Here is a 23,098-nt window from a genome sequence, read left to right on the forward strand (position 1 = left end):
ATTTTGGTCCTCTAATTTGGAAAAATTATAATTTTAACCCCTAAAAATATGAGAAAAATCTAGATCGATCACTTGTTAAAATTCTAGTTTTTCATATTGGTTTTGACAAATAATTGAGGTTTTTTGATGAATTATTATCAAGTTTTATGTTTTGTTTCCTTTTGAAATAAATTTTGAAAAACTGTTTGATTTTTAGGTTTAAGGGGAAAAGGAAGAGTTTGGTTCATAAACATATACGGTTATGAGTTATACCCTAAGTTAAGTTTATTGAATAGATTGTATATTCCTTTTTAATTGTTTTTTAGCATGTTTCATTTTGTATTTAAATATTCCTGATGTTCTACCTGCAAGACATCGGTAGAATTACCTTCGGTATATGCCTTTTTGTTATTTCTACTTTTAAGTTAGGTGAACAAATAATTTTTTATATACTAGAGAATTAATATAAATATTTGAATTATTAATATGAAATTAATCATACTTATTAGTAATTCTTGTATTGTTATTTATTCCTTGGTTATCATTAAACATGATTACTTATTGAAATTGAATATTTTATATGAACCATTATGTACTTTTGAATTGATAGTTCTTCATTAAATTGATGTCATGAGTTGAGCCTTGAGATATAAATTTGTTTATATGATTATAATATGAACATATGGTATATTAGTCAGAATATTCACGCTAACAGGATAATGTTAATTTTTTATGCACATCGTCTCTAAACTCTAGTTGGTCAGGAGAGTTACCAACATGTAGCGATTAATCATCTAATAGTACAGAGCGTTATGCTCATGATTTTTTGATTTTTTTGATAAGTCTTATCTTATAATATTCTTGTTATGGTCTATTTGAGAAATTGAGTCTATTTGGGATTGTGGTAACATTTATAGTTCAAAGTGTTTTTCGCTTAGAAATGCATCAAAATGATATTTTTTTTTATTTTTTAAAAATTATTTTTGAGATCAGTACATCAAAACAATCTAAAAATAAAAAAAATAGCAAAAAAAATTAAATTTTGATGGAACGATGTTCCTTTGTTGCAAGAACTTAAAGTTATATTTGTATATACATTTATCATTGTTGTATTACCTCGTGTATGTATATTAAACCCTCTCGTTACTTATTTTTTTCAGGTTTATAGCTTGTTAACATATCATTTTTTATGGATTTTAGAATTTTTTTTATTGTAATTAGTATTTTTTATCATGTTTAGTTAATTTTAGATATTTGTTTTAATTTTTAATTAAAATAATTAATTTATATTATGAGATTAGTTAGTAAAAATCTGTTTGATTTATATGTAAAAAAAAAATTTGTATTCAAGTTTGAGTTCACATTGCATGAAAATCTGAAGGTAAACTTTTCCCATGTACCGGCACATATTACCCGAAAACATTCAAGCTTGACTTCTGCTTCTCCTCCTTTTTGTCCTTCGGGATCTTCATACAAAGACATTACTTTAAGTAAAAAAAGGAAATGTATGGTGCAAGCACAAGCAAGAATCTTCGCACTCCTGTCAAACAGTGCATTGGTGCGGGGGGGGAATATTGCTGACTCTGTTACAATTGACAAGCTTTATATTGATGATACCGTCACTCCTCCGACAGCAGGGAAGCCTTCGAGCAATATGAAAATGCCACCTTCTGTGGTCAATTCTATTACATCTTTGAAATCTACCGCTCATGGAAGGATCGTAGCTATGTCAGGCCAGATGAATTGTCAGGGAGCTCCGCAGCACAACCAAATCAACAGAACCTCTCCCACTCCACCGCTCCACTGTCTTCAGCGAATCCCTGCTCAAAACCGTAGTCAGCCTCCTGCTCAACAGGAAACCCAATGTCCTGGTAGATTCTCAAGCCTCTTCTCCACCAAAAATTCAGGGAAACAGAAGATGATCTTTTCTATGTGGTGGGACACAGGTTATGGGAGCCACAAGGAACGTGGGTGTTGGGCATGGTGATCAGAGCTTCCCTGGAACAACCTTCTTTTTACCCAGGTACAATTTTTTCTTTTTTTTTTGGATCACATTTTTTATCCTCTAAAAGGGTAACAAAGAAGAAGAACAATTTCATTGATTTTCATTATGCAAGTGTGGGAGACGCTCATGCCAATGCTTTAGCCTAGCGCTTTTTCTCATATCAGATATGTGGTTTTGCTTTCTCTTCTTTTCAGTGTGTGTGGTATCCTTTTTTGTTTTTTGTTTTTAAATAATAAAAAGTGATCAAGTCAGCTCATACTATCTTAATTAATTTTTTAAAATTTTAAAATTAATAATTATATAAATTTTTAATGATTTTAAAATTTATAATACTCTTAACTAATACTCTCTAAAAAACAAACTTAAATCCTGATTAATTAAACTATACTCCTGTGCTTAGTATTAGCTGTTATAGTGTGTCCGGTCCTTTATATTCTTAAGGAAGCCAAGGACTACATGCTGTATATTGGTCTCTAAATAATTCATTTTGTTACGGTGGTTGACATATTTGGTGGTCAGCATCTTGGTGGTCTTGGAGTTCCTGCGGTTGCCATGGCGTTTCCCGGATATGTTGCTCAGCCGAGATGACATGGTATGCTCAGAATGGCTGTCAGATTTTTGGTTTTGTTTTCTAAATATCTTGAAGCAAACTGGAGCATGATGACCGGTGATTGAAAATAAGATTGTTTTTTAAAATGAATTTTTTAAAAATATATTAAAATAATATTTTATCATTATTTTTTAAAAATACTTTTTACATCAGTATTTTAAAATGATTTTAAAACATAAAAATAATTAAAAAATGTGTTTTTGTCAAAAATATTTTTAAAATAAAAAAACAAACGGTCTGACATTTATTGTAAGCTATTGCTATGCTCTTCTTTATACCATAATGAATTGTTTAAATGATGCTCAGGTTAGCAGTTCTGACTGGTGCTGCGGGAGCTTCAGGGGCTGCATCCTCTTCACCTCATATTTCAGTTGATGGAGGGTGCAACATTGGGGACCTAATTGATAAATTATTTTATTTTGAGACTCGATTGGAAATAGCTATATAGGCTATGGACTAAATTGAAGATTCCTGTACATTCTAAGCAGCAAATGCATAGCCTTTTCTAACCTTAGCAGTGTGATCTGCCTGTGTTTTTTCTCCCATTTAGAACACCTTTTATATGAGAATTGAAATCTGTGAGCACTTTGGCCATTCCTACATGCTTCGTTGCTTCTATTTTTCTGAAGGATGACTGGTCAAGAATGCTAGAGTTCAGTGTGAATTTATCTGCGACTCTTTTCTATAGATCATTTACTCACAAGCATGAATTTTGTGAAAGAGCAACTCCTCCCACAGCGATTGAGGGAGCTGGTGAATCCCATCACTTTGTGAATGCATGACAAATGGTAGACTGTTCTCATCTGAATTCTCCTGATAAAGGACAAGAATAAAATACCATAATATTTTTTTGTGCACAGTCTTGCTCCAAATTTAGCTCTCCCCTCTGGCAATCCGAATGAAACTAGCCGGCAGCACTTAGAGAGAGAGGGAGAGAGAGAGAGAGCTTTATGATATTCCACCAAAAAGAAAGTCTCAGCTATCCAGTGTTCACGTCGTACAAACTATCTAAAACGTGTAACAAGCATCAATCAATTAAGCTGCAGTTGAATGTGTGCTCTTTGCCTTCAGCTCTGGGCTTAGCATGCATATTGTGTAACATTTACAGCCTAAAACATCAGGTTTGTGAAGGCAAAAAAAAAAAAAAAAAGAACTTCCCTTGACTCAAGAAGACAACTTTTGAGTGAACAACCAGATTGGCAGATATATTACAAATCTAGAACAAAGAAAAAACCTGAAAATGTTACAGATAGCCACTGACAACATCAACCAAATTTGCCAATTCCCACTTCCTTCTTGATTCCTCTTTGACCATGTTATATGTAGGAATCGATTATTCCCGCAATCGTGAAATTACCTACAAGGGTAACACTATATTAATCATTTCAAATAAAAAGAAGAAGAAAGAGAGATGCTTATGCAGGAAGAATATAAGATCCAATGATATCACGTTATCATTCTTGTAGAAGGTTAAATAATATATTACAAAAGAAGGCAAATAGAGTAAACTAATTCTCAATTAGGCCACAAAGAAATACTGAAATAGAAGTTAAAAGTTCCTGAAATAATTTACTGCTAGGTATTACTGGTTTTCCATGTCAAACTTCACTACTGCCATATTGCAGGTTAAACCAGCGTTACAAGTCTGATGTATGCAAGGCTCACGGTATAATTTCTGGTGTAGATATGATACCTTGACTTGTACAACTACTCTACAACAGGCTTAGTTGAATTGGTATTTCAGGATTTAGTGTGCTTAGGGGTGCTTGTTGAGGTTGTTTTGATTGACATACATGCAAAAATACACTTCTCATATTTAGTATTTTGCAAGTATATTTTCCATAGATTTGCATAATTTTCCTTTCGGAGATGCTTGCAATTTCATTACTTGTGAACTTCCACGTTATGTTTTGCATCTTGTTGATCCAAATCATAACGTACAGCTGTAATGTATCTGGAACCTGAAGCTAAGGCAGCCAAGTGAATGGGTTAACAATGGACAAAACCATATCTAATTTCATGTTCGCTAAAATATTTCCAAACCTAAAACTAAATCTGTGATAACAAAATATTGTTGTGATAAGAGTTCTCCAGTTTCTAATTTGTAAACACTTTGAGTGTTTCAATTGTAAAAGAAACCCTGTAAACACTATAAATCAAGTTACCAGCGCTCATATTGCAAATTGAGCTGAAGCAGATATAAGAATGCTTCGAAGCATTGGTAAACGAAATTGACTGGAATGAAATAAGATCAAAAGGGAGGACAGGCAGAGCAAAAACATAACAGAATGGACAAAAAATATCCATGTTGCCAACAAATTATGCAATTTCCTGTGATTTTAAGTGGACAAATGACGCTCACAAATGTGCAATTAGTCGACGATTTCTGCTTCGGAAATAGCAATTTCCCGTTATTTTAACCATGACAATAGAACATCATGTTTCCTAATTTAAGCATTGAACATGACTTTCCTAATCTTAACTAACTAGGCTCTATCACTTTGGACCAAAACCCTAAAGAGACCCGGAATGGGAATCTCAGGATCCACCAACTTCTTCTCTGGCAGAAGCACAAACTAATGATTTCTTCCATCCTGTGTACAATACAATTTAGCAAAAGTAAAGCCCTTTATGGTTTTCCCTGGTGCAAAGGGTGACTTTGGCATCAATTCCCTAGTAAGGTTAGGGAAGCAAAAGCAGCAATTTCAACAGCTAGTTTATCCGATTCTTGCCAGGACCAGTTAGGACATTGAAGGAAATATAAGATCAACTTTTCTTTTTTCAATTTTATGTAATTATTCAAGTCACAGGAAATATAAGATCAACTTTTTTTTTTCAATTTTATGTAATTATTCAAGTCACTTTCTCTACTTACTTTCATAATTCTATTTCATATTTAGTAGCTTTTCCAACAGCTTACGGGGTCTTCCTTCCTATTTAGAAGTAGTTGCCTTCTACTACAACGAGATCTACACATGCATGATTGGTAAATTAAATTGAGGTTCCAGGGATTAGGTTCTCTTTGGTTTTTGTTGCTTGGTTCCTACTTCACTTTGTTTTATATCGGCAAGTTTTTATGCTTAACATGAAACATATTTTTTTTTTTTTGTGGTTAAGCATTTATATGATGATCAGGTACAACAAATGGTTACCTTACAAACATTATAGCATCATATAACCTTTTATCTGGGAAAAATGTACGAGAGCATGGAGACCATAGGTATAATCCGGAAATTTCAAGAGGTAATTTAGATTCAAAAACAGAAGCCAGGGGAGTGGCTCAAAAGTTACTCAACTCTCCTGATTTTCCAGTCCTCTTTTGGAACTATGTATCAAATTCCTAATAGGTTAAAGATTTCCTATCGAAAAAAAATCTTTGTTTAAAATAGCATTTGTTTTACTAAGTGTAGGATTTCCTTTTTGAGTATTGTACAAGTAAGTTTGTGCTCCTTCTATAAACCGACGATAGAATCACAAGTTCAAAAGTGATTTTGGTGTGGCCTTTTGAGCCATATTTGAGAGATTTTCTTGGACCCTTTTTTTGGTAGAATTTTTGTTTTTCTCCTTAATTTGAGTAATTTTTGTTGTGAGAACTTTCTCAGGGTGTAATTGGATTTTGGGCTTACAAGTGAGATGTGGTTGAGAGATTTTCTGGGGCAAATCTATCAGTGATTGTAATAATTTGGATTACTGAGTTTTTGTGCAGACAACTGCTAAACCACTGTAAATCTTTTGCGCTTGTTATTTATTTTTAGTGGAGTTGCCACCTTCAAAGGAAAAAACCGTTGCGTAACTACTTATGCCTGTTGGTACAAATTGCAAGCCTAATGCATTTACCATGCAGAATATTCCTAAGATTCACCTGAATTTAAATAGACCTATACATGTTTGAAGATGTTCCAGAGTTGCCAGAAAGGTCAAGTCAAGAACAGCGCTGCCCTATCACAATTCAAAGCTAACAATTAACACCATAATGAGTCATGTCAAAGCCGCTAAAATAAACACTATAATGATGAATAACAAGAGCACATTTTCAAGATAAGGTTTAAACAGCACATGCATGCATGCTCTGGTAAGAAATTGTAAGCTTTCAAGGGCAGGGGGTTGTGGAGAGCAAAGGACGGAGAAACTACCCCCGATTATAGCACAAACACTTGCCATGAAGTGTAAAAATGAAATGGGCTCCTCTTTGAATATCACCTGCAAAATGCAAAAAGTTCGATAGATAGCAAATGATAAGCAACACCAAGTGGCTGCTTGTTACAGCAACATTTTGTGTACTGACGATCAAAAGATTGGAAACAAGTAGATCACTGTTTTTTATTTTTTCTACCACTTTTTCCCCCAAGCACTTCTATTATATTTATTCACCGGACAAGTTCCTAAAGAACTTTCTAAAATCCAACAAAATAACTTCATTTTTGTGCATGGTTAAAATATATGGAACATATAAACAGTGAAAACAAACGACATTGGTTTAAATAACAACAGCCAACAACATGGAAGCTTTTCAATAGTAACAATTGCTGCACCAACATAATAATGAAAGACTCCAGATAGATGCTCAACAAGATCATATTATATGCACGAAGGAACACACCTTAATTGGAGAAAAGTCATAGAAGAAGTAAACTCCAGGAAGAGAATCAAGGGGTGTCAATTCTGATTTCTTGAAATGCTCTGTGACAGAGTACTGCAAAACAGCCATGCTACTTCAGCACATGATGACAGGAATAAGCCAGAAGGAACATATTCGTGATCTTTAGATTTTTAGTAATACCTGATCTGAATGCACAGTGCGGCCTCGAATATCAGTGTATATTATAGGGACCACCTGCAAAGTTAAAACTGTAATTCTATTGAAACATTGCCAGCTACATTTAAGATGATGATGCTACCATGACATTGCTAAAGGCAAAACTGGTTGTTCACGTTATCCAAACTTCAAAACTATTACATATATATTATACATATATCCAGTAATCTCCCATAAACAGTCAAAATGCATTGCTCTCGTATGCTAATAGCCTATGAACAAAAAAGACAGAAAATGTCTGGAAATCCTCACAATTAATGGGTACAAGGTACCAAAAAAACATAATTAACCAGAAAAGGTGGAAGACAACTGAAAAATTCTCAAGCGATATTCTTTACATTCTTGGATTTAAGCAATAAAACTAGAGGAATGCACAACTTTGGATGGAATTCCCAATCAAAAACATTGATTCTTTTAACATTGGACAGGACTCAGTGCAAGCATGTAGAGTCAGAATAATGCATTGGTATTAACAGTACCAGCCTTGATGAAAAACTCCTGCACGCCATTTGGTGTGTCATGCATCAATTGTATCCTGAACAAGGCAATAGATTAAAACTATTAAGACAAAAACGCAAAAACAAATGTGAGGGAAGGGGTGGGAAGATGAAATTAACAAACAGGAAACATCCAAAATGGAAAAGAAACTTGACTTGACAAAACATAAATCACAAGTATCTATTTTCAACACAAGTGAGGCTATCAGTCACTCAAACACACACAGAACATTTCATGACAGTGACATTACCTAATTGAAATTTCATACAAGGAAAAAAAGTGTAGGAGAAAGGTTATTTTACAAAATTCCACAAGAAAGAAAAAAGGTAAATCATAACTGAAGTATTTTAGTGATGTAGAATAATTATCCCATGAGTCTATAGACCATATTAAAGCATAAAATTACTATGTTCCTGTTTTTGTTATTTTCCTAATTAATTTTGAATTTTAATTATTTATTTTCTACTTAGTTTAGAACTTTTAATTTAATTAGTATTTTACTATTTAAAAATCCTCGTGCTAGATATATTCTATTAATTAGGTAAATTTTAATTAGAAATCATTTTCTATAAAGAATTTTAGTACCAATATAAACAAATATAAACAGGAATGTCTAATTTTTTTTTATGAGAATCAAGACTACTATTTAAATGTCAATAAAAATACTAGACAATTTTCTCTAGAATTCTCCATAGTTTTGTATGTAATTAGAACCCTAGGTTTATCTTCGCTATACACTGCATCAAGTGATATCAGAACATGTCAACATTCAATTCAATGACAAATTGTGAAGAGAATCGTGGAGCATTAGGTGACAACCATCTCAATGACATTGATTAGGGGATGCAAACTATTTGGGATCAACTAAATCACTATTCAGTAGCAACAATGGCTTTAAAGAGATGAATGCAAACTGGGCTTGGTGACATCAATAACAGAGTTCATGACCTTACAACCAGGCTTAAGGCACTGGGGTTACACAAAAATATGAACCAAGGAAAAGGAGTAACATGACAAGGATGACGCTCTCGGCCAGCCTGTCCTTAAACCGGTCCGTGCAAATTCTCATGGTCAGCATGACAATGAGTGCTCATCTAATGAAGAAGATCGAGGTGATGTTGCTGGAAATAATAGGTATAATCAAAATTATTGTATGAAGGTTGAGATTTTTTCTTTTGGTGGCGATATAGAAGTAGAGGAGTTCCTTAATTGGTAAGCTGAATGTGATCTATTTTATAAGCATATAGGAATTTTAGATTCAAGGATGGTAAAGATTATAGGATTTATATTGAATCACAAGGCCTTTGTCTAGTTGGATAGGCTATTGAAAACTAGGAGGTGCGAAGGTAGAATACCTATTAAGACTTGGGAACGGATGAAGCAGTTGTTAAGAGGCAGATTTTCGCCCTTTGATTATGCAAACTTGTATTCCATAAGTATCAAAAGTGTTCCCAAAATTCTCGAACCATGCATGAATATACAGCGTAATTTTCACACCTAACTGAATGAAATAATCTGCATGAAACTGATGAGCAACAAGTTGCTTGGCATGTAAAGTGACTGAAACTTGCCATTAGAGAGAATTGGGCTTCAAATCCTACTAAATGTTGTCAAGGGATGAAATATGGTTGCAAGAGCAGAAATGTTAATCTAAAATAGAACCAAAATGAGATTTGATTATCTAGGGAGGGTTCTTACCGTAAAACCTCGACTTACACCTACCAAGAAAGGTAAGTTGCCACAGACAAACAGTCAATCCAAGTAATTTGTCTTGTACTCTTGAAATCCACTGTCCATTTATTATAAAAATTGAGGACCCGCTTTCTTTCAATTCTAAATTTCAAATCACTTGAATTATTGGATTGACTAATTTACACCTTCGAGAACTAAACTCATTGATTAGTGAATTTGAAGATGATTTTTCTTCTTAAAAAAAAATTAAATAAACAGTAACTTTTCCTCTCAAAGAGAACAGGTATTTTTTATTTTATTTTATTTTTTTGAAATTTCTTACCATTCTTAAACAATTATGATGCACAATAACATATATATATATATATATATATATATATTTCCCATAATTTCCGAGTTAATTAAAACATATAATTAGCACTCGTATTTTTAGAAATTACACATTTAATTATTATATTTTGTTTACTCATTTATAGATTAAAATATTTTTTTCTCAAGAAATAGAAAAGAAAAGTGGATAGTATTGAATGATAAACATTTTTCAACAAAATACTATTAATTAAGCAAGCATGACTGCCACTGATTAAGGAATTAACCTATTAATTTTTAATACTATAGGTATGAATTTGTTTATTTTGATAAACTAGAAGGGCTAATATGTTATTTTAATACCATAAACAAAGCGGCAATAATGAGGAACACATAGATAGAGGAAAGGGAAGAAAGAAGCGATATAATTTGTCAGAGAAAGGGGAAAAGGATGAGCTTGACATTGATCCAAGGTTATTCTTCTGCGGAAGAAGAAGAAGCGGCAGCAGCAACTGAAGAGGAAGAAGATTACCAGGATTTTTCAGAAGAAGAAGAAGAAGAAGGGCATTCAGGCAGCCGTTGGAAGGCTTCATACAAAGCACCCGCCAATGGATCGTCATCCTCTTCTTCCATCCTTCCCTCTGCTATAGACGCTTTCTCCCAAGTAGTTTATATTTTTTAAAATTTATTTTCTAGATAAATTCAAGAAAGTGAGATTTAGGGTTTTGTTTCTTTTGTTTTCTTTTTTCTGGAGGTTTCAGGGCCGCCCCAGTTTCTTAGTAATTCTGTGGAAGAATATGGGGTTGGAGCTGACCATAATCAGCAACAGCAAGGGAAGCACCGAAGGACATGGAAGAGGAACAGTAATAATAATAATTATAATCAACGCAAGGACAAGAAGAAAGACTTGCCTTCTGGTAAGTTACTAATTTTCCCATTTCAAATGTTTGTCGTTTTCATGTATTATTGTCTTTCTTATCACACTTAGTAAGCTAAATGTTCTCACCACAATAGTGAGAAGAAAAGAGGGATGGAGGAGGATTATCCTTTTGGTACCGTACCAATCTAGATCTAGAGAACAATGGGGTTTTATTGCTATAAAATGTGCTCTGTCGCCCCCGAATGAAGGGACAATCTCGTAGTTGCTTGTCTGTAAACTTATTGTCAACATAAAAGCTGCAATTCGGTAGCGACAAGGATTTCGTTTATTACAGGCCTGCTAGTTTATCAGAGAATCTCGTTAGGATGTGTGCTACCAATGGAGTTTCAAAATAGTTCCATGAAAAATGTTTGAGCTTGAAACTTGATTTTAGTATAGCTGTTAAATTAATGTTGTATGGTGTTCAAAGAGACAAGCTTGATTTGCTTCCTCGAGTCAATAAGGGAAATCAACTCCATGCCTCTTATATCAGCTTTTATCAAGCCTGCACATTAATGGAACCACACGTTCATTGCTAGAAACCATCTATGCCGTCCATGTAATTATGCAGGTAAACTGTCAAGAGGGTCAAAGCACAATGACCATCTCAATTACCAAATCTCACCATAACAGAATCACATATATGATATAACTGAAATCATATTACAGTGAAATTATGCCAGAAGTTTAAGATTGATCTCTCTGTTATTCTATTATGCCTCAGTCATGATTAAATTTGCCTTCCATTTTCACCACAGTGAGGCTATTACATGCATCTGCTTGATCAATAATTTATCTGATTTCACACTTTTATCTGTCACCAATAGTATGATGAGTTTTTATTTTGGCTAACCATTTATTTGGTCAGAGTCGATGTTGTTCCATATGGAGGACAAAAATTTTCTCATGTGTGTTGTGCACAATGTAGGAGCTGTGGTGGAGGCCAAACCTGCACTTGTTGGAATTAGTGAGCGAGTAAGGAGTGATGTTGGGGCCGGTGAGCTTTCACCATCAGTTCCAAGCACTATTCAGGAGGGAGGAAAGCGTATCTCAACTGCTACCAATCCTGCAGCAGAAGATGCTGCGGAGCTACTGAGGTATATCTTCACATCTTTTGCAACATGTATTTAAGCTATGACATGATTTTATAGTTTGTTCTCTCCGTTGCATCACCTCGAGCTGAGGGTATATGTTGATGATTTAGATATGTGTGATAAATGGGGATTCCTGTTGGTTGCGGTCAACTGTTATCTTGAAAGAAACTAGTTTGCGTTGGTTAACTATTATTTGGTGTTTGTGCTCCAACTTAAAACATACCCCGACCTCCAGTCACAAACTCTTCTTGTCCTCCCTTTTGTGTTTTCCCTGATAAGGTAGTCCACCAATTCCTTTTCTTTGTCTGGTTGAAACCCTTTACATTTCTCTTGGCATAATCTCCAGCATGTGTTTGCCAAACCTCATTCGATATTTGCCCACCTAAGGTGGAGTTTTGGAGTTCTGGCTGTAGACAGTAGGACTAGTGGTTCCTGGGCCATTGTATGGCCAGGGGAAAATTAAGGGATTTTGAACTTTGACTAGTACTGACAGAAGAATAAACAAAATCCAGAAGCCTTCGATTCTTCTTGTTTTCTTATAGCCTTGTGATGATTTTTTTAAAGTATCTTCAATAGCGATTAAGTTTCTTCTGTTCTAAAGTTCTTTAACCTGGTTCTAGGATGTGCCTGCAATGTGGAATACCCAAGACATTCTCCAGTGCAAGTGGAATGGTCTGTCCTGTTTGTGGTGATCGCCCACCTAATGACACAAGCAAAGAATCCAAGAAGAAAGGTTCTGCTATCAAAGATAAGGAAAAGAGTAAGAGGATGAAGGGCCAGTCATCTCATGCTACTTGGAAAAGCGAGACAGAGATGCAGCTCAGGCAGCAGTTTGACTAGCCTTGTTTAGAGAATGGCTCCTTGGAAGCCTGTGGTGACAGTTGTGTTAGGATCAAGGATCACTGAGGAGAGCTGTGTAATCGTTGTAGTTTATTCGACATCTAGCAGTGAAGTAGCTGGTTAAATTATATATCAGGGCCTTTCCATTATTTGATGACTTGAAGTTGTTGCAGTGTTGGTCAATTTCTTCCAAAACATTTGCCATGCAAACATACCTCCATCGAGTTGCATCATCTGCTCCATTTTACCTCAAATTTGGGTGGGAAGATTTCTGTAGAATGTTTGGATTACCCCAACCGTAGTCCATAAATTACCACCCTATGATCTCAAACAAACAGGGCCTTACTGGCATACCTCTGCGCTATAGAGACCTGAAGGTTGAGATGGTTGGTCGCCTGCCCCGCACTGCTACTGTTCAAAGACCCTTTCAAAATCATTTCCAGTTGCATTTGAACGAGGGGCGAGCAACGTTTTAGTTTATATTAAAAAAAACCCAACCAAACTTAATTTTCTTACAATTTTGAAATCAAATAATTTAACTAAACCATCAAGTTCGGTTTACATTTTTTACCTTTTAATTGGACTATTTTTCTTAAGAGATTTTGATTCAAAGAAATTTTGATTTTATTAATTTTAAATTGGTTTTTATCCCAGTAATTTAATTAAATGGGGAAATTTTATATTACTTTTAGTGAAATTTCATTAACATATCAGTTCATTTGTTTTTGTATTTAAAAAAAAGTATTTTTTTAATTTTTTTGTGTTTTTAGATGATATTAAAAATAAAAAATATTATTTTAATATATTTTTAAATAAAACATATTCGTACAACGTTACCAAACCCCTGCAAGTCCAACCCCTCCATCCCCGTTGTGACTTTCAGAATGATATTAATATTGACAGAAGTCCTTAATTAAAATTAAAAATAAATTTGTTTAATTGTAAAAATAATACTAATAATTACGTAGGTGATGGGTCTTTTTGAGGTTTGCCCCCTCTCCAAATACTAGTGCGACGACACTGCTCCAGCCTTGGCCCGATCGATAGCCGGCAAGCGAAGTCCAATTTCCTTCATAAACCTGTCTCTCTCACAGAGCAACTCATAAAATTTTGAGAAGAATGGAGGAGGGCAAGCGGAAGCGCCCGTTCCTTGAAGACATTGAAGACGATGACAAATCCAACAAGTAATTCCACTATTTTTCTTTTATTTCCTTCTTCAAATTTTCAGCTAATGATTTTTTTTTTTTTGTAATTTGTAGGCAGAAGAAGGTTAGATTTCCTAAAGGGAAGAAGGTGAAGAGTGTGGATGAAAGAGTTGACAGGGGCAAAGCTGAAGAAGAAGGTCCAAGTGACTTGAAGGATCCTCGTCTCGCAGCCAAGGAGCGTGCGATGCTTCGCAATCTGATCACCGATGAAGGTTTTAGTGGAAATATTAATGATGCCTCTGCTGCTGAAGTCGCTTATGAGGTAGCGTTACGGTTGGGGTTGGGGTTACGACTTGTTTCGTTTTCAGTTTTTTGGTTAAATTTTCGGCGGGAGAGGGGATGTATAGCTGATGATGAGGGGTTTTGTTTTTGCAGGAAAATGAGAATTTCGTGGAAGATGGGATTCAGATAGAACCGTTTAATCTCGAGAAAGAGAGAGAAGAAGGTTATTTTGATGCTGAGGGAAATTTCGTGGAATATATAAATGAAAATGAAATCAAGGTTAAGCAACTTTGTCTTACTGGCTAACTGCATTCTTGCTTAAGATTAAAAAAGCGGTGTTTATAATCCTTGTGCGTGGGTTCATTGCAGGATGCGTGGCTGGATAGTGTTCAAGTTGATGAAAGATATGTTGGAAAAACCTCTGTGGCAAGTATTAAGGAAGATGATGAGAAAGATGATGGTCGTGACCTATCTTCTGAAGAAATTGGAATGATGAAGAGCCGGATTGCCAACTTGCTTGAGCCGGGAGAAACGGTAAACTTGACTGAAGCTTAATTCATGGATTGTCTTAGCTTTTTTAAGTAGTTTGTTGGACTTTAGCTGATGAAGTGCTGGTCTTGTTAATTCTCTTTCTGTTTTGTTGTTTTTTTGGACCCTTTTCCATCTAAGAAGCAACTCGAATAAGAAAGTTTTTATAGTGCTTACAGCAATTGTTCTTTAATTAAGATTAAAACATGCATTTTTAAGTTGATATGCTGGCTAACTTAGCATTTCTTAGTACTGTGCTTTTACATTCATCGTAATGCACTGTGGAAGATACTTAATAAGAATTGTTCTACTTGATTTGCAATATGCCATGGATAAGTGTCATCCTATAACTGCTGTGCAAGGACATGGTATTGTCGAAAGCTTAGATATATTGAACCTGAAGTCAATGCTTAGAGTTGCATATGGTTAATTGTTTATTTGAGAGTAATGCAAGATGGTTATCTAAGCTTTCAATAAGAAGTTCATGCAGGCTAACTATGAATTTGTACCATTAAGGTTTTTTGCTTGTGCTGAGGCAGAGGTTTGGAGAATTGGGGATTTTTTTATGGGTTTGAGTTTAGAAAAGTAGAGTTGATAAAGGTCTTGTTTTAGAAGAAATTGGAGTTGATACATGCAAGTAGTAACCCAAGATGACTGTAGCAAGAAGATTTTGGAAGAAGGAATATAATAATATCTAGAGAAAAGAGAGGGATGCTGCTAAACCATAGTTACTCAATTTTCATTATTAAAGCCACAATTATTACATAGAATAGGTTTTGTTTTATACCATTATCAAATCCAGAATTACTACATAAAATAGGTTTTGTTTTATATAGACACCAAAACCCTAATGATTCCAAGCAAAATAAGAAATAGGTGTCCAAATAGGTATAGAATCATATGTGATTAGAATTACTAGATAAACTGGTATATCACGAATTTATAGTTGAATTAAATTAAAATAATCTATAAATTTCTTAGTGCTACTGGATTTCTGAATGATGCAGTCAAGGAGAGAGAAATTTATAATCGACTCTCTGTTTGTTTTATGCAAAATAGATTTTCTTTGGAAATATTGTAGATGAAAAATAAGTACTTGGTGTTTGGTGTGTATGGAGAACTGAGTGTGAAGGAAGAAAAGATGAGAATTAATTAGCGTAGGGGTCCTTTTCTTGACAGGTTTTGCAAGCTTTGAGAAGGTTGAAAGGAAGATCAAATAAGAGCAAGGAGAAGATGTCCACTGAGACACAACTTCTGTTTGACCAGCTAACTGAAGATGCCAACAAGCTGTTGGATCATGGCGAGTACAGTTAAGTGTTTCCTTTTTTTTTTGGCTCTTTCTTAAGATTTCCTTGAAGGTGAAAGTACACCTGAGTATTTATGATGTCCATTTGGTCATCGTTTTTGTTCATTGAACCCCCCCCCCCCTGCTCTCCATAGTTTTGGCCACACTCACTGATTTAATCATCCACTGTGCAGATGTATATCACGACAAGCAAGAGGTTTTCAAGCGTGAGGCAGGTTGGGACAATATATGATAGTTTTCGTTGTCCTTATTTACGTTACCAGTGATACTCCATTCCAGTTCTACCTTTGAATAGAAGAATCAGGATATCGTTATGTGGTGTCATATAATATGCAACTATTTGTGTTGTCTAGGATTGTCATTGGATATTTTTCAAATGGTCGACTAAATTAGTATACCACAACAATGTGTCATCTATACATGTTATGAGTTGTGATTTCAGGATGATGAATTTTAGAAAAGCTTCTATCTGCAAAAAGTGTCATCACCACCTCTTCATGCACTTTTGAAAAACTGTGGAAATTCTTTCTCAGTGTTTTCATCACCTTTTCATGCGCTTTTGCTAAACTGTGGAAATTCTTTCTCAGTGTTTATTGAATAATTTTTTGCAATGTTCTTTAGAAGGATATGAAAGATTAGCTTTAGCTAGGGGGAAGGTGGCAGCCATCAGTGAAGGCCTGGAGGATTCTGGTCGTGGCACAGCCTCGTCAGCTCCCTCTGATGTGGATGTTGGTCCTTCAATCCCAAGTGTATCTACTGCAGAGATCTCAGGCTGTGATGGTGATGCGTTTGACATGTTTGGGGATGATGAGGATAATGCCACTGCTATTGCAAGTCAACCATCATCAGATGGTCTTAATGCCATTTCTGGAGGTAAGCTTTTATGATTAGCTGTGAGGATTGTAGAAATTTTGGGATGAAATAGTAATAGCTTAGTCAGTTGTGCGGATGAAGTAGTTATGCATCCTGTGCTTGGTCTTATATTTCTTATTGCTTGTTATGCAGCTGGATCTTTGCAAAATGATTATGTCTATGACGAGACTTCTGGGTACTCTCTCCCTCTCTTTCCAGGCTTTTAAGTAAATTGCAATAGAATTTCTTATCGTTATAGTATTTTATGTATCGTTGATCTGTTTGCAAGGTGCTTTCCTGTTCTACCTTGATAATCTTCCATAGTTTTGGTAGTATTTAGGATGTGGTATTGGTGCAAAATTTATTCCCTGGCTTTTGAAGCCGTAATGTTTTTATATGTTCCAACTATTGAAGTTGAAGAAAAGAATTTTTGCAATCTACATCATTAATTTTCCCCCCATAATTATCATGGTTAGAGACAATCCAACATGGTGTGGTGCTAGTTCACAATTCACAACCCAACTTTCTAAGCGATGCTGTTGTTTCTGTTCCAAATATTCAAGTGAGAAGTTTTACAACAAGGTTGTTAATTATTTTTTAAGCTATATAAAGCAGGGTCTTATCTGAGTTTGATTCATTTCAGAATAACAGAAACCAGTTTTTTTTTTTTTTAATGGATGTTTCTATGCAATGAGAACACACTAATATTAATTTGTAAATAACTCCTAATTCGATAGACTAGGTATAGTTGTGTCCAATTACTTCGAACAACTGTTTCCTTTATGATTTTATTCTTTCCATTTTTAAAGATGATCACCATGAGGCCTTTTTCTCTTTGATGGTATTCCCGTACATGTTTTAATTTGTCTTTTGATATACTTTAGAGCATTGTGGGTAAACATTTTGATTGTTTTTTCATAGACTTTTTTAACTTGTAAAGAACATCTTCAATAATCCATATTTTAATTGACTTTTCATTTTCTTAAATTTTTATGTCTTCTTGTTGCTTTTGACTTGTGATTTACTCTAGTTAATCATGTTTCAGATATTTGTTATTTGGCCTAACAATGTGTTTTGCACCAATCTTACAATTGAGTTTAATTTGTGATAATTATCCGGTCATTACTTCTGTAAGGTCATTACTTCTGTAAACGCTTGTATCTTTCACTTTTTGATTTTCCCAGGGACATGGGGTAGCAGAAAATACGACCACACTATTGTTATATACACTTGGGGTTTGCATAGAAGTTAAACTAACATTGAATTTCCTTTGCCAGTTACTACTACAGCAGCAGTTTGGGATATTATTATGACCCATCTACAGGACTGTTCTGCCAGGCAACATCAGGGCAATGGTAAATAACTCGCAATTTCTTTCAATTATATTATTAATTTCAATTGACTCTGGTTTCCTTTGTGGATTAGCTTTTAAAGTAACTCACTTGTGTTAGAAGAAACTTCCGACTTTATGATTATGGTGTTGCTCTTTGCTTGCCTTGTGTTGATATCCACACATAGGACAGGTGAGAGTATTGTGGAGGGACACGACATGGGTCCAACTCACAAATCATATGTGCGTAGAAAATCAGATCATGTACCAGGTGTTGGTATGTACTAGCACATGAGATATGAAATTCAGGCTGGATTGGTTTAACTTTTTGCCATCACTTCCCGCACTTCCATTTATGGAGTAACTTAGATCATTGCCTCTCTTCCTGATGAGAGCCATATTTAATTAAAGGCTTTAGATGTGTTGAGCTCATTAATTTTGTCAATCTGGGGAGTTTTAAAGCTGTGTGCACTTTAAGTCTTTTATGCTATGGAAATGATTGGCAGGAGATTTATACCATGATTGTCTAAGAGATCTATACAAATGATTTGCTATATAGCTAGGAAGACTTTTCACCATTGCTATTTATGTTTATCTTATCTTATTACTGCGTAGCATCAACAGATCCCCAGTGAATGATAATGTCCATTGGGAATATGGGGAATAAAGAATCCAATGCTCTGATAAGCATGGTAGAGGAGAATGCACTTTCACTTGTCTCCTACTTTTGAACCAAGAGAAAAGGAAAGATGAAAACCGACTCCCCTCTAGAGTGTCGAGAGAAAACAATTCTTAATTGTTGGTAAAAAAAAACTAAAGCAGCTGAGAAAGACTAGCCATGGTAAGGAAGAAGGGGGAACAATCACACATGAAGAGCACAATACACTGGAGCTCCACGCTTTCTTTCCTTTGGATCATAAATTAATTAGAACCTTAAGTTAATAGTTAATTAAGTTTGAATGAATGGAATCTATTTTAGTTGGTAGCAGTCATTGAATGAGATCTACAGCATGTTTTTGCAATAGTACATGGCCCTTGACTAATTGTTTTTCCTTTGTTTCTTGTGTTAGGTACTCCTTTAACGAGGAAACTGGCACGTACAATGAAATTCAGGAGGTTGCATCCAATGCAAACTCAAGCAACTGATTTTGTTACTTGTTTGAGGAGTCTGTACAGGTTGATCTGACATAACCTCTGTTCTTAATGCTAGTGATCTGACCCATGGACTGATCTTTCATTTTGATAGATGAGCTGAAATTTCTTCATTATGAATGCCGATGCCGATGCTAAGATATGTTGTGTTTTATGATTTTGTTTTTAGAAGCCTAATGTTCAGTTGCAGCAAGGGTAGGATGTAGTAAATTTATACAAGCATCTCTTAACTTATTACAAATTTCTGGAGATTTGCATCCCATCAATTGGATGGCTTCCCCTCGGGTTTGATATCCATTATTGAGGGATCCTCTCTCTTGTTTGGAAGCTGCTTTTTCCGGTCCCTTGTTTATTCATTCATGCTGGTTGATTCTTCTGGAAATGCAAATAATAGGCACTGCTGCTTGTCGTGAACTATGACAATGCTAAAGGGATATAGAATTGGAAAATATTATGCTTTGAAAGATGAAAATAATTTTTTAAAAAATATAAATTGCGTTTTTTTATTATTATTGATTTTGCATTGGCCATTAGCTTCGAAACAAAGGGGGGTTCGCTGTCTGGTTGTTTTATTTTTCTGAAAAAAATGCATATGCTCTTCATGCATTTGTGATGGAAGTTGCCGGATTAACTTGATTCGCAATGCCCTCTTTGTTTTGTAAAATACCTGAAAATGATTACTTTTTCAATAAAAATAACTGTTTTTATTTATGTAAATAAACAACTGTTTTTATTTATGATTTAATTGTTTGACAAGAGTCAATCCATTCAAATTGAAATCATTACAAATTATATATAGAAAAGAAAATAAAAGAGAGTAAATTCACACATATTGAAAAGATTAAAAATCATTAAAAAAAAATTGAGGAATCTCTCCTATCCTTCCTGGGTTCCTTTCTTTTTTATCAAAAGATGCATGCATGCATCAACTCCTTTCCTCTATTTATGGAAGATTTTTTATCCGTTTGTTTTTTGAGTTTAAAAGGTGGTTTTTTAAAAAATTAAATTTTTAAATTTTTTTTACTTTAAAATAATATTTTTATATTTTCAAATTATTTTAATGTGTTAAAAGTAAAAATAATATTTTAAAATAAAAAATATTTATTCTGTGTAAACAGCCCAAAGCTTCATAACAGGCTAACAGCATTCAAAGAGAGAAAAACAAATCCTCTCCAGCGCCTCGTACTTGATTGTTGCTGACATGGAGATTTGTTATCTTCCTCATGAGGGATTAACCTCTTACTGTTTCCTCTCTTTTCTATAAAGAAATGAGTTTAGGCATAAAGTGAGTTTTATAATTCAACTGAAACTACTTATTTTTCTGCAGTTAGGTTCAGAATTATTCTTTTAAGAAACACGTTTTATTTTTAATTTAATTATGGTTTAAAAATAGATTTAAAGGAATGTGTATTTAATTAAAACGATTATGATATGGGTTTTTACATGTAAAATAAATAAAAACAATGTTATTGTAGTGTTTTTTTAAATTAAGATTTCAAACGCAAATGAAATTATTGTAAAAAATAAAAGCTATTTAGCTAATCAAATTATTTTTTTATATGATTGGGAAAAACATATAAGCTACCACAAATTCAAAAATAAAAAAACAACTAAAACAAAAGGCAAATGAACTGTAGCTATATAAATATTTTTTTATACACCGCCATAGTAAAATGACAATTTTACCCTTCACCAAAAAATCATAAGCCTTAGTTTTGGGGGTATTCTAGTCTTTTTATATGGTTTACTTGTCATTTAACAATTGTATAGGGTTATTTATGTCTTCTCCAAGCATATAAATTATTTAATTACCCTAATTTCTAAACAAATTAAAATGATTGCCTAGGAGTATTTTTATCTTTTTCTTTCTCTTGAAAACCTTTTTTATCCTTGCAGTTAAGGAGAGATGACCCTTTTGGTCAAAGATATTTGGATCTTTTCAAATACGTTTTATAATGAATCTCATATGCATGGAGTAATTTGATCTTTTTCTCTTGAAATATTAATTTGTTATTCAATAAAGCTCTTGACGCGTGAAAACCACGCTTTAAAATGTGAGAAGCACCACATACAATGCCTCGTGGTTACAGAACAAGCCTTTTGGCCATCTCATTGAATGTGTCGTGCTTCCTCTTCCATCAAGTATGGTGCATTTAGTTGTAGACGTGGTTGTTTGTTGTTGGCTCATCTATTTATTCTTTTGTTTTTCTTTTTTTTTTTCCTCCTCTCAAAAAATACAAGCTTGTCCTTTTTTTGTTTGCTTTTCAGTTTCAATTTTTATTTTTTTGATGTTTGATTCTTTTTATAATCATTTTATAAAAAAATTATTTATTTTTAATTTAATTTTTCAATTTTAATTAGATATATTTTATTTTTTTTCTCATTCAGTCCTTATTGTTTGAATTCTAATTTCTCTTCCTGTGAAAGTTTTTTCTTATTTTGAATTTAATCATCAATTCAACTTTGTCATGTGTAATATTTTTTAATTTGGTTCTTCTTCTTTTAATTTTTTATTTTTTTTCTTTTGCTCTTTTGTCTAGGTTTTGGTGATTTTCAATTTTATCGTTCAATCTAAGTTTTTTTTTAATTTAATCCTCATACTTTTATTTTTTTTCATTTTGTTAATTTATTTTATTTTTTTTCAATTTAACCTTTGATTAAATAATTTTTCATGCCTATTAATTTATTTATTTTTATTTTCACCCTCATTCTCTTTAATTGCTAAATCTTATTTTAAATCATTTTATTTAAATTTATTTTTCTTCCGGTTTCATTATCCAACATTTGATTTATTAAAAGTTTGACTTTTCAGTTTTGTCATGTACAAGGTATGATAACTTGTGTTATAACTTCTTAAAGTTATTTATGTCATGGTTTTTAAACACGATTAAGAGGGTCTGTTCAGGACAAGATACCAGTCATAAGTCAATTAGGTTGACCCGAGTAAGGTTATTTGATTCAGGTCAACCTCTTTTTATAAACATATAAAAATAACATCATTTCAAAAAAGAAATTTTAAAAAAAGGATCAACAGATTTTAGTAAGTTTGCCCACAACTAATTAGATTACATGTCAACCTTATTTTTTGATCATATTAAACCAGGGACCAGGTCAATCCCTTTTTATTTTTGTTGGAACGCATCTTGGTCTAGGCTTGATTATTTAGGTAAAAAATCAAAATGTTAGAATTGTTTGATTTTCAATAAATCATATATCAAGTTATTTTAATCTCATTACTACGGTTATAAGTTTGAAAGATTAATCTAAATTTATCCATCTCTTATTATCTAGCTCACATGTTTATTATGTATCCTCAAGTTTGCTCCGCTCAGATTTTTTTTCTTTGTTTTACCTAATTACATGTTTTTTATGGGTTATTTTAGGTCAACTTTGTCATTTAAAAAAAAAACATTTATTATTATTACTATTTTTTTTATCATCTTATTAAAATAAAATCAACTTATTTAATCTTATAACAATGAAATCAACTTAACTTATTCAATCTATTAAAGGCTATAACTTGGTGCTCATTTCTTTTTTTATTCTTTTATTATTTTATTTTTTGTTTTTAATTTAACCCTCTAATCAAATAATTATTCCCAACCTCTAATTTATTTTTTATTTTAATTTTCACCCTCAATTAAATTTTTTTAAATCCTCATGTGATTTTTTAATTTTAATTTTACATCCTTATATGTAATTAATTTTTTAAAATTTTTAATTTAATATTTAATTTGTTAA

At 33.4% G+C, this 23,098-nt stretch overlaps 4 protein-coding genes across 5 annotated transcripts; 3 read left to right on the forward strand and 1 right to left on the reverse strand.

Annotated features, from left to right (window-relative positions):
- Nucleotides 1-1,399: 1,399 nt before the first annotated feature.
- LOC105111346 (uncharacterized) lies at nt 1,400-3,196 on the forward strand. Of its 2 annotated transcripts, XM_011006670.1 has the most exons (4): nt 1,400-2,002; nt 2,088-2,095; nt 2,492-2,576; nt 2,901-3,196. In XM_011006670.1, exons 1-4 carry the CDS (start codon nt 1,929-1,931, stop codon nt 3,040-3,042), a joined length of 309 nt encoding a protein of 102 aa, XP_011004972.1. In that variant the 5' UTR covers nt 1,400-1,928; the 3' UTR covers nt 3,043-3,196. The 2 variants fall into 2 exon arrangements, 1 of the variants encoding a protein (XP_011004972.1); XR_839598.1 differs by lacking the exons at nt 2,088-2,095; nt 2,901-3,196 and having other exon boundaries at nt 2,487-2,609.
- Nucleotides 3,197-3,531: 335 nt separating this feature from the next.
- LOC105111361 (probable endoplasmic reticulum-Golgi intermediate compartment protein 3) lies at nt 3,532-8,977 on the reverse strand. The gene is made up of 6 exons (XM_011006686.1): nt 8,919-8,977; nt 7,894-7,945; nt 7,375-7,428; nt 7,195-7,287; nt 6,728-6,794; nt 3,532-3,951 (listed from the first exon to the last, which is right to left on the reverse strand). The coding sequence occupies exons 1-6, from the start codon at nt 8,975-8,977 to the stop codon at nt 3,911-3,913; spliced, it is 366 nt and encodes a 121-aa protein (XP_011004988.1). The 3' UTR covers nt 3,532-3,910.
- A 1,311-nt stretch (nt 8,978-10,288) lies between these two features.
- On the forward strand, nt 10,289-12,968 carry LOC105111345 (plant/protein). Its single transcript, XM_011006669.1, has 4 exons — nt 10,289-10,573; nt 10,664-10,826; nt 11,757-11,925; nt 12,543-12,968. The coding sequence occupies exons 1-4, from the start codon at nt 10,361-10,363 to the stop codon at nt 12,760-12,762; spliced, it is 765 nt and encodes a 254-aa protein (XP_011004971.1). The 5' UTR covers nt 10,289-10,360; the 3' UTR covers nt 12,763-12,968.
- Nucleotides 12,969-13,725: 757 nt separating this feature from the next.
- Nucleotides 13,726-19,739, forward strand: LOC105111344 (LIN1-like protein). Its single transcript, XM_011006668.1, has 10 exons — nt 13,726-13,946; nt 14,022-14,229; nt 14,343-14,468; nt 14,559-14,723; nt 15,897-16,026; nt 16,197-16,238; nt 16,645-16,896; nt 17,029-17,071; nt 18,153-18,230; nt 19,276-19,739. Exons 1-10 carry the CDS (start codon nt 13,882-13,884, stop codon nt 19,349-19,351), a joined length of 1,185 nt encoding a protein of 394 aa, XP_011004970.1. The 5' UTR covers nt 13,726-13,881; the 3' UTR covers nt 19,352-19,739.
- The last annotated feature ends 3,359 nt before the right edge of the window (nt 19,740-23,098 follow it).

The sequence above is a fragment of the Populus euphratica genome, unplaced genomic scaffold, assembly GCF_000495115.2.
Source record: "Populus euphratica unplaced genomic scaffold, PopEup_1.0 scaffold533.1, whole genome shotgun sequence".
NCBI lineage: Eukaryota > Viridiplantae > Streptophyta > Magnoliopsida > Malpighiales > Salicaceae > Populus > Populus euphratica.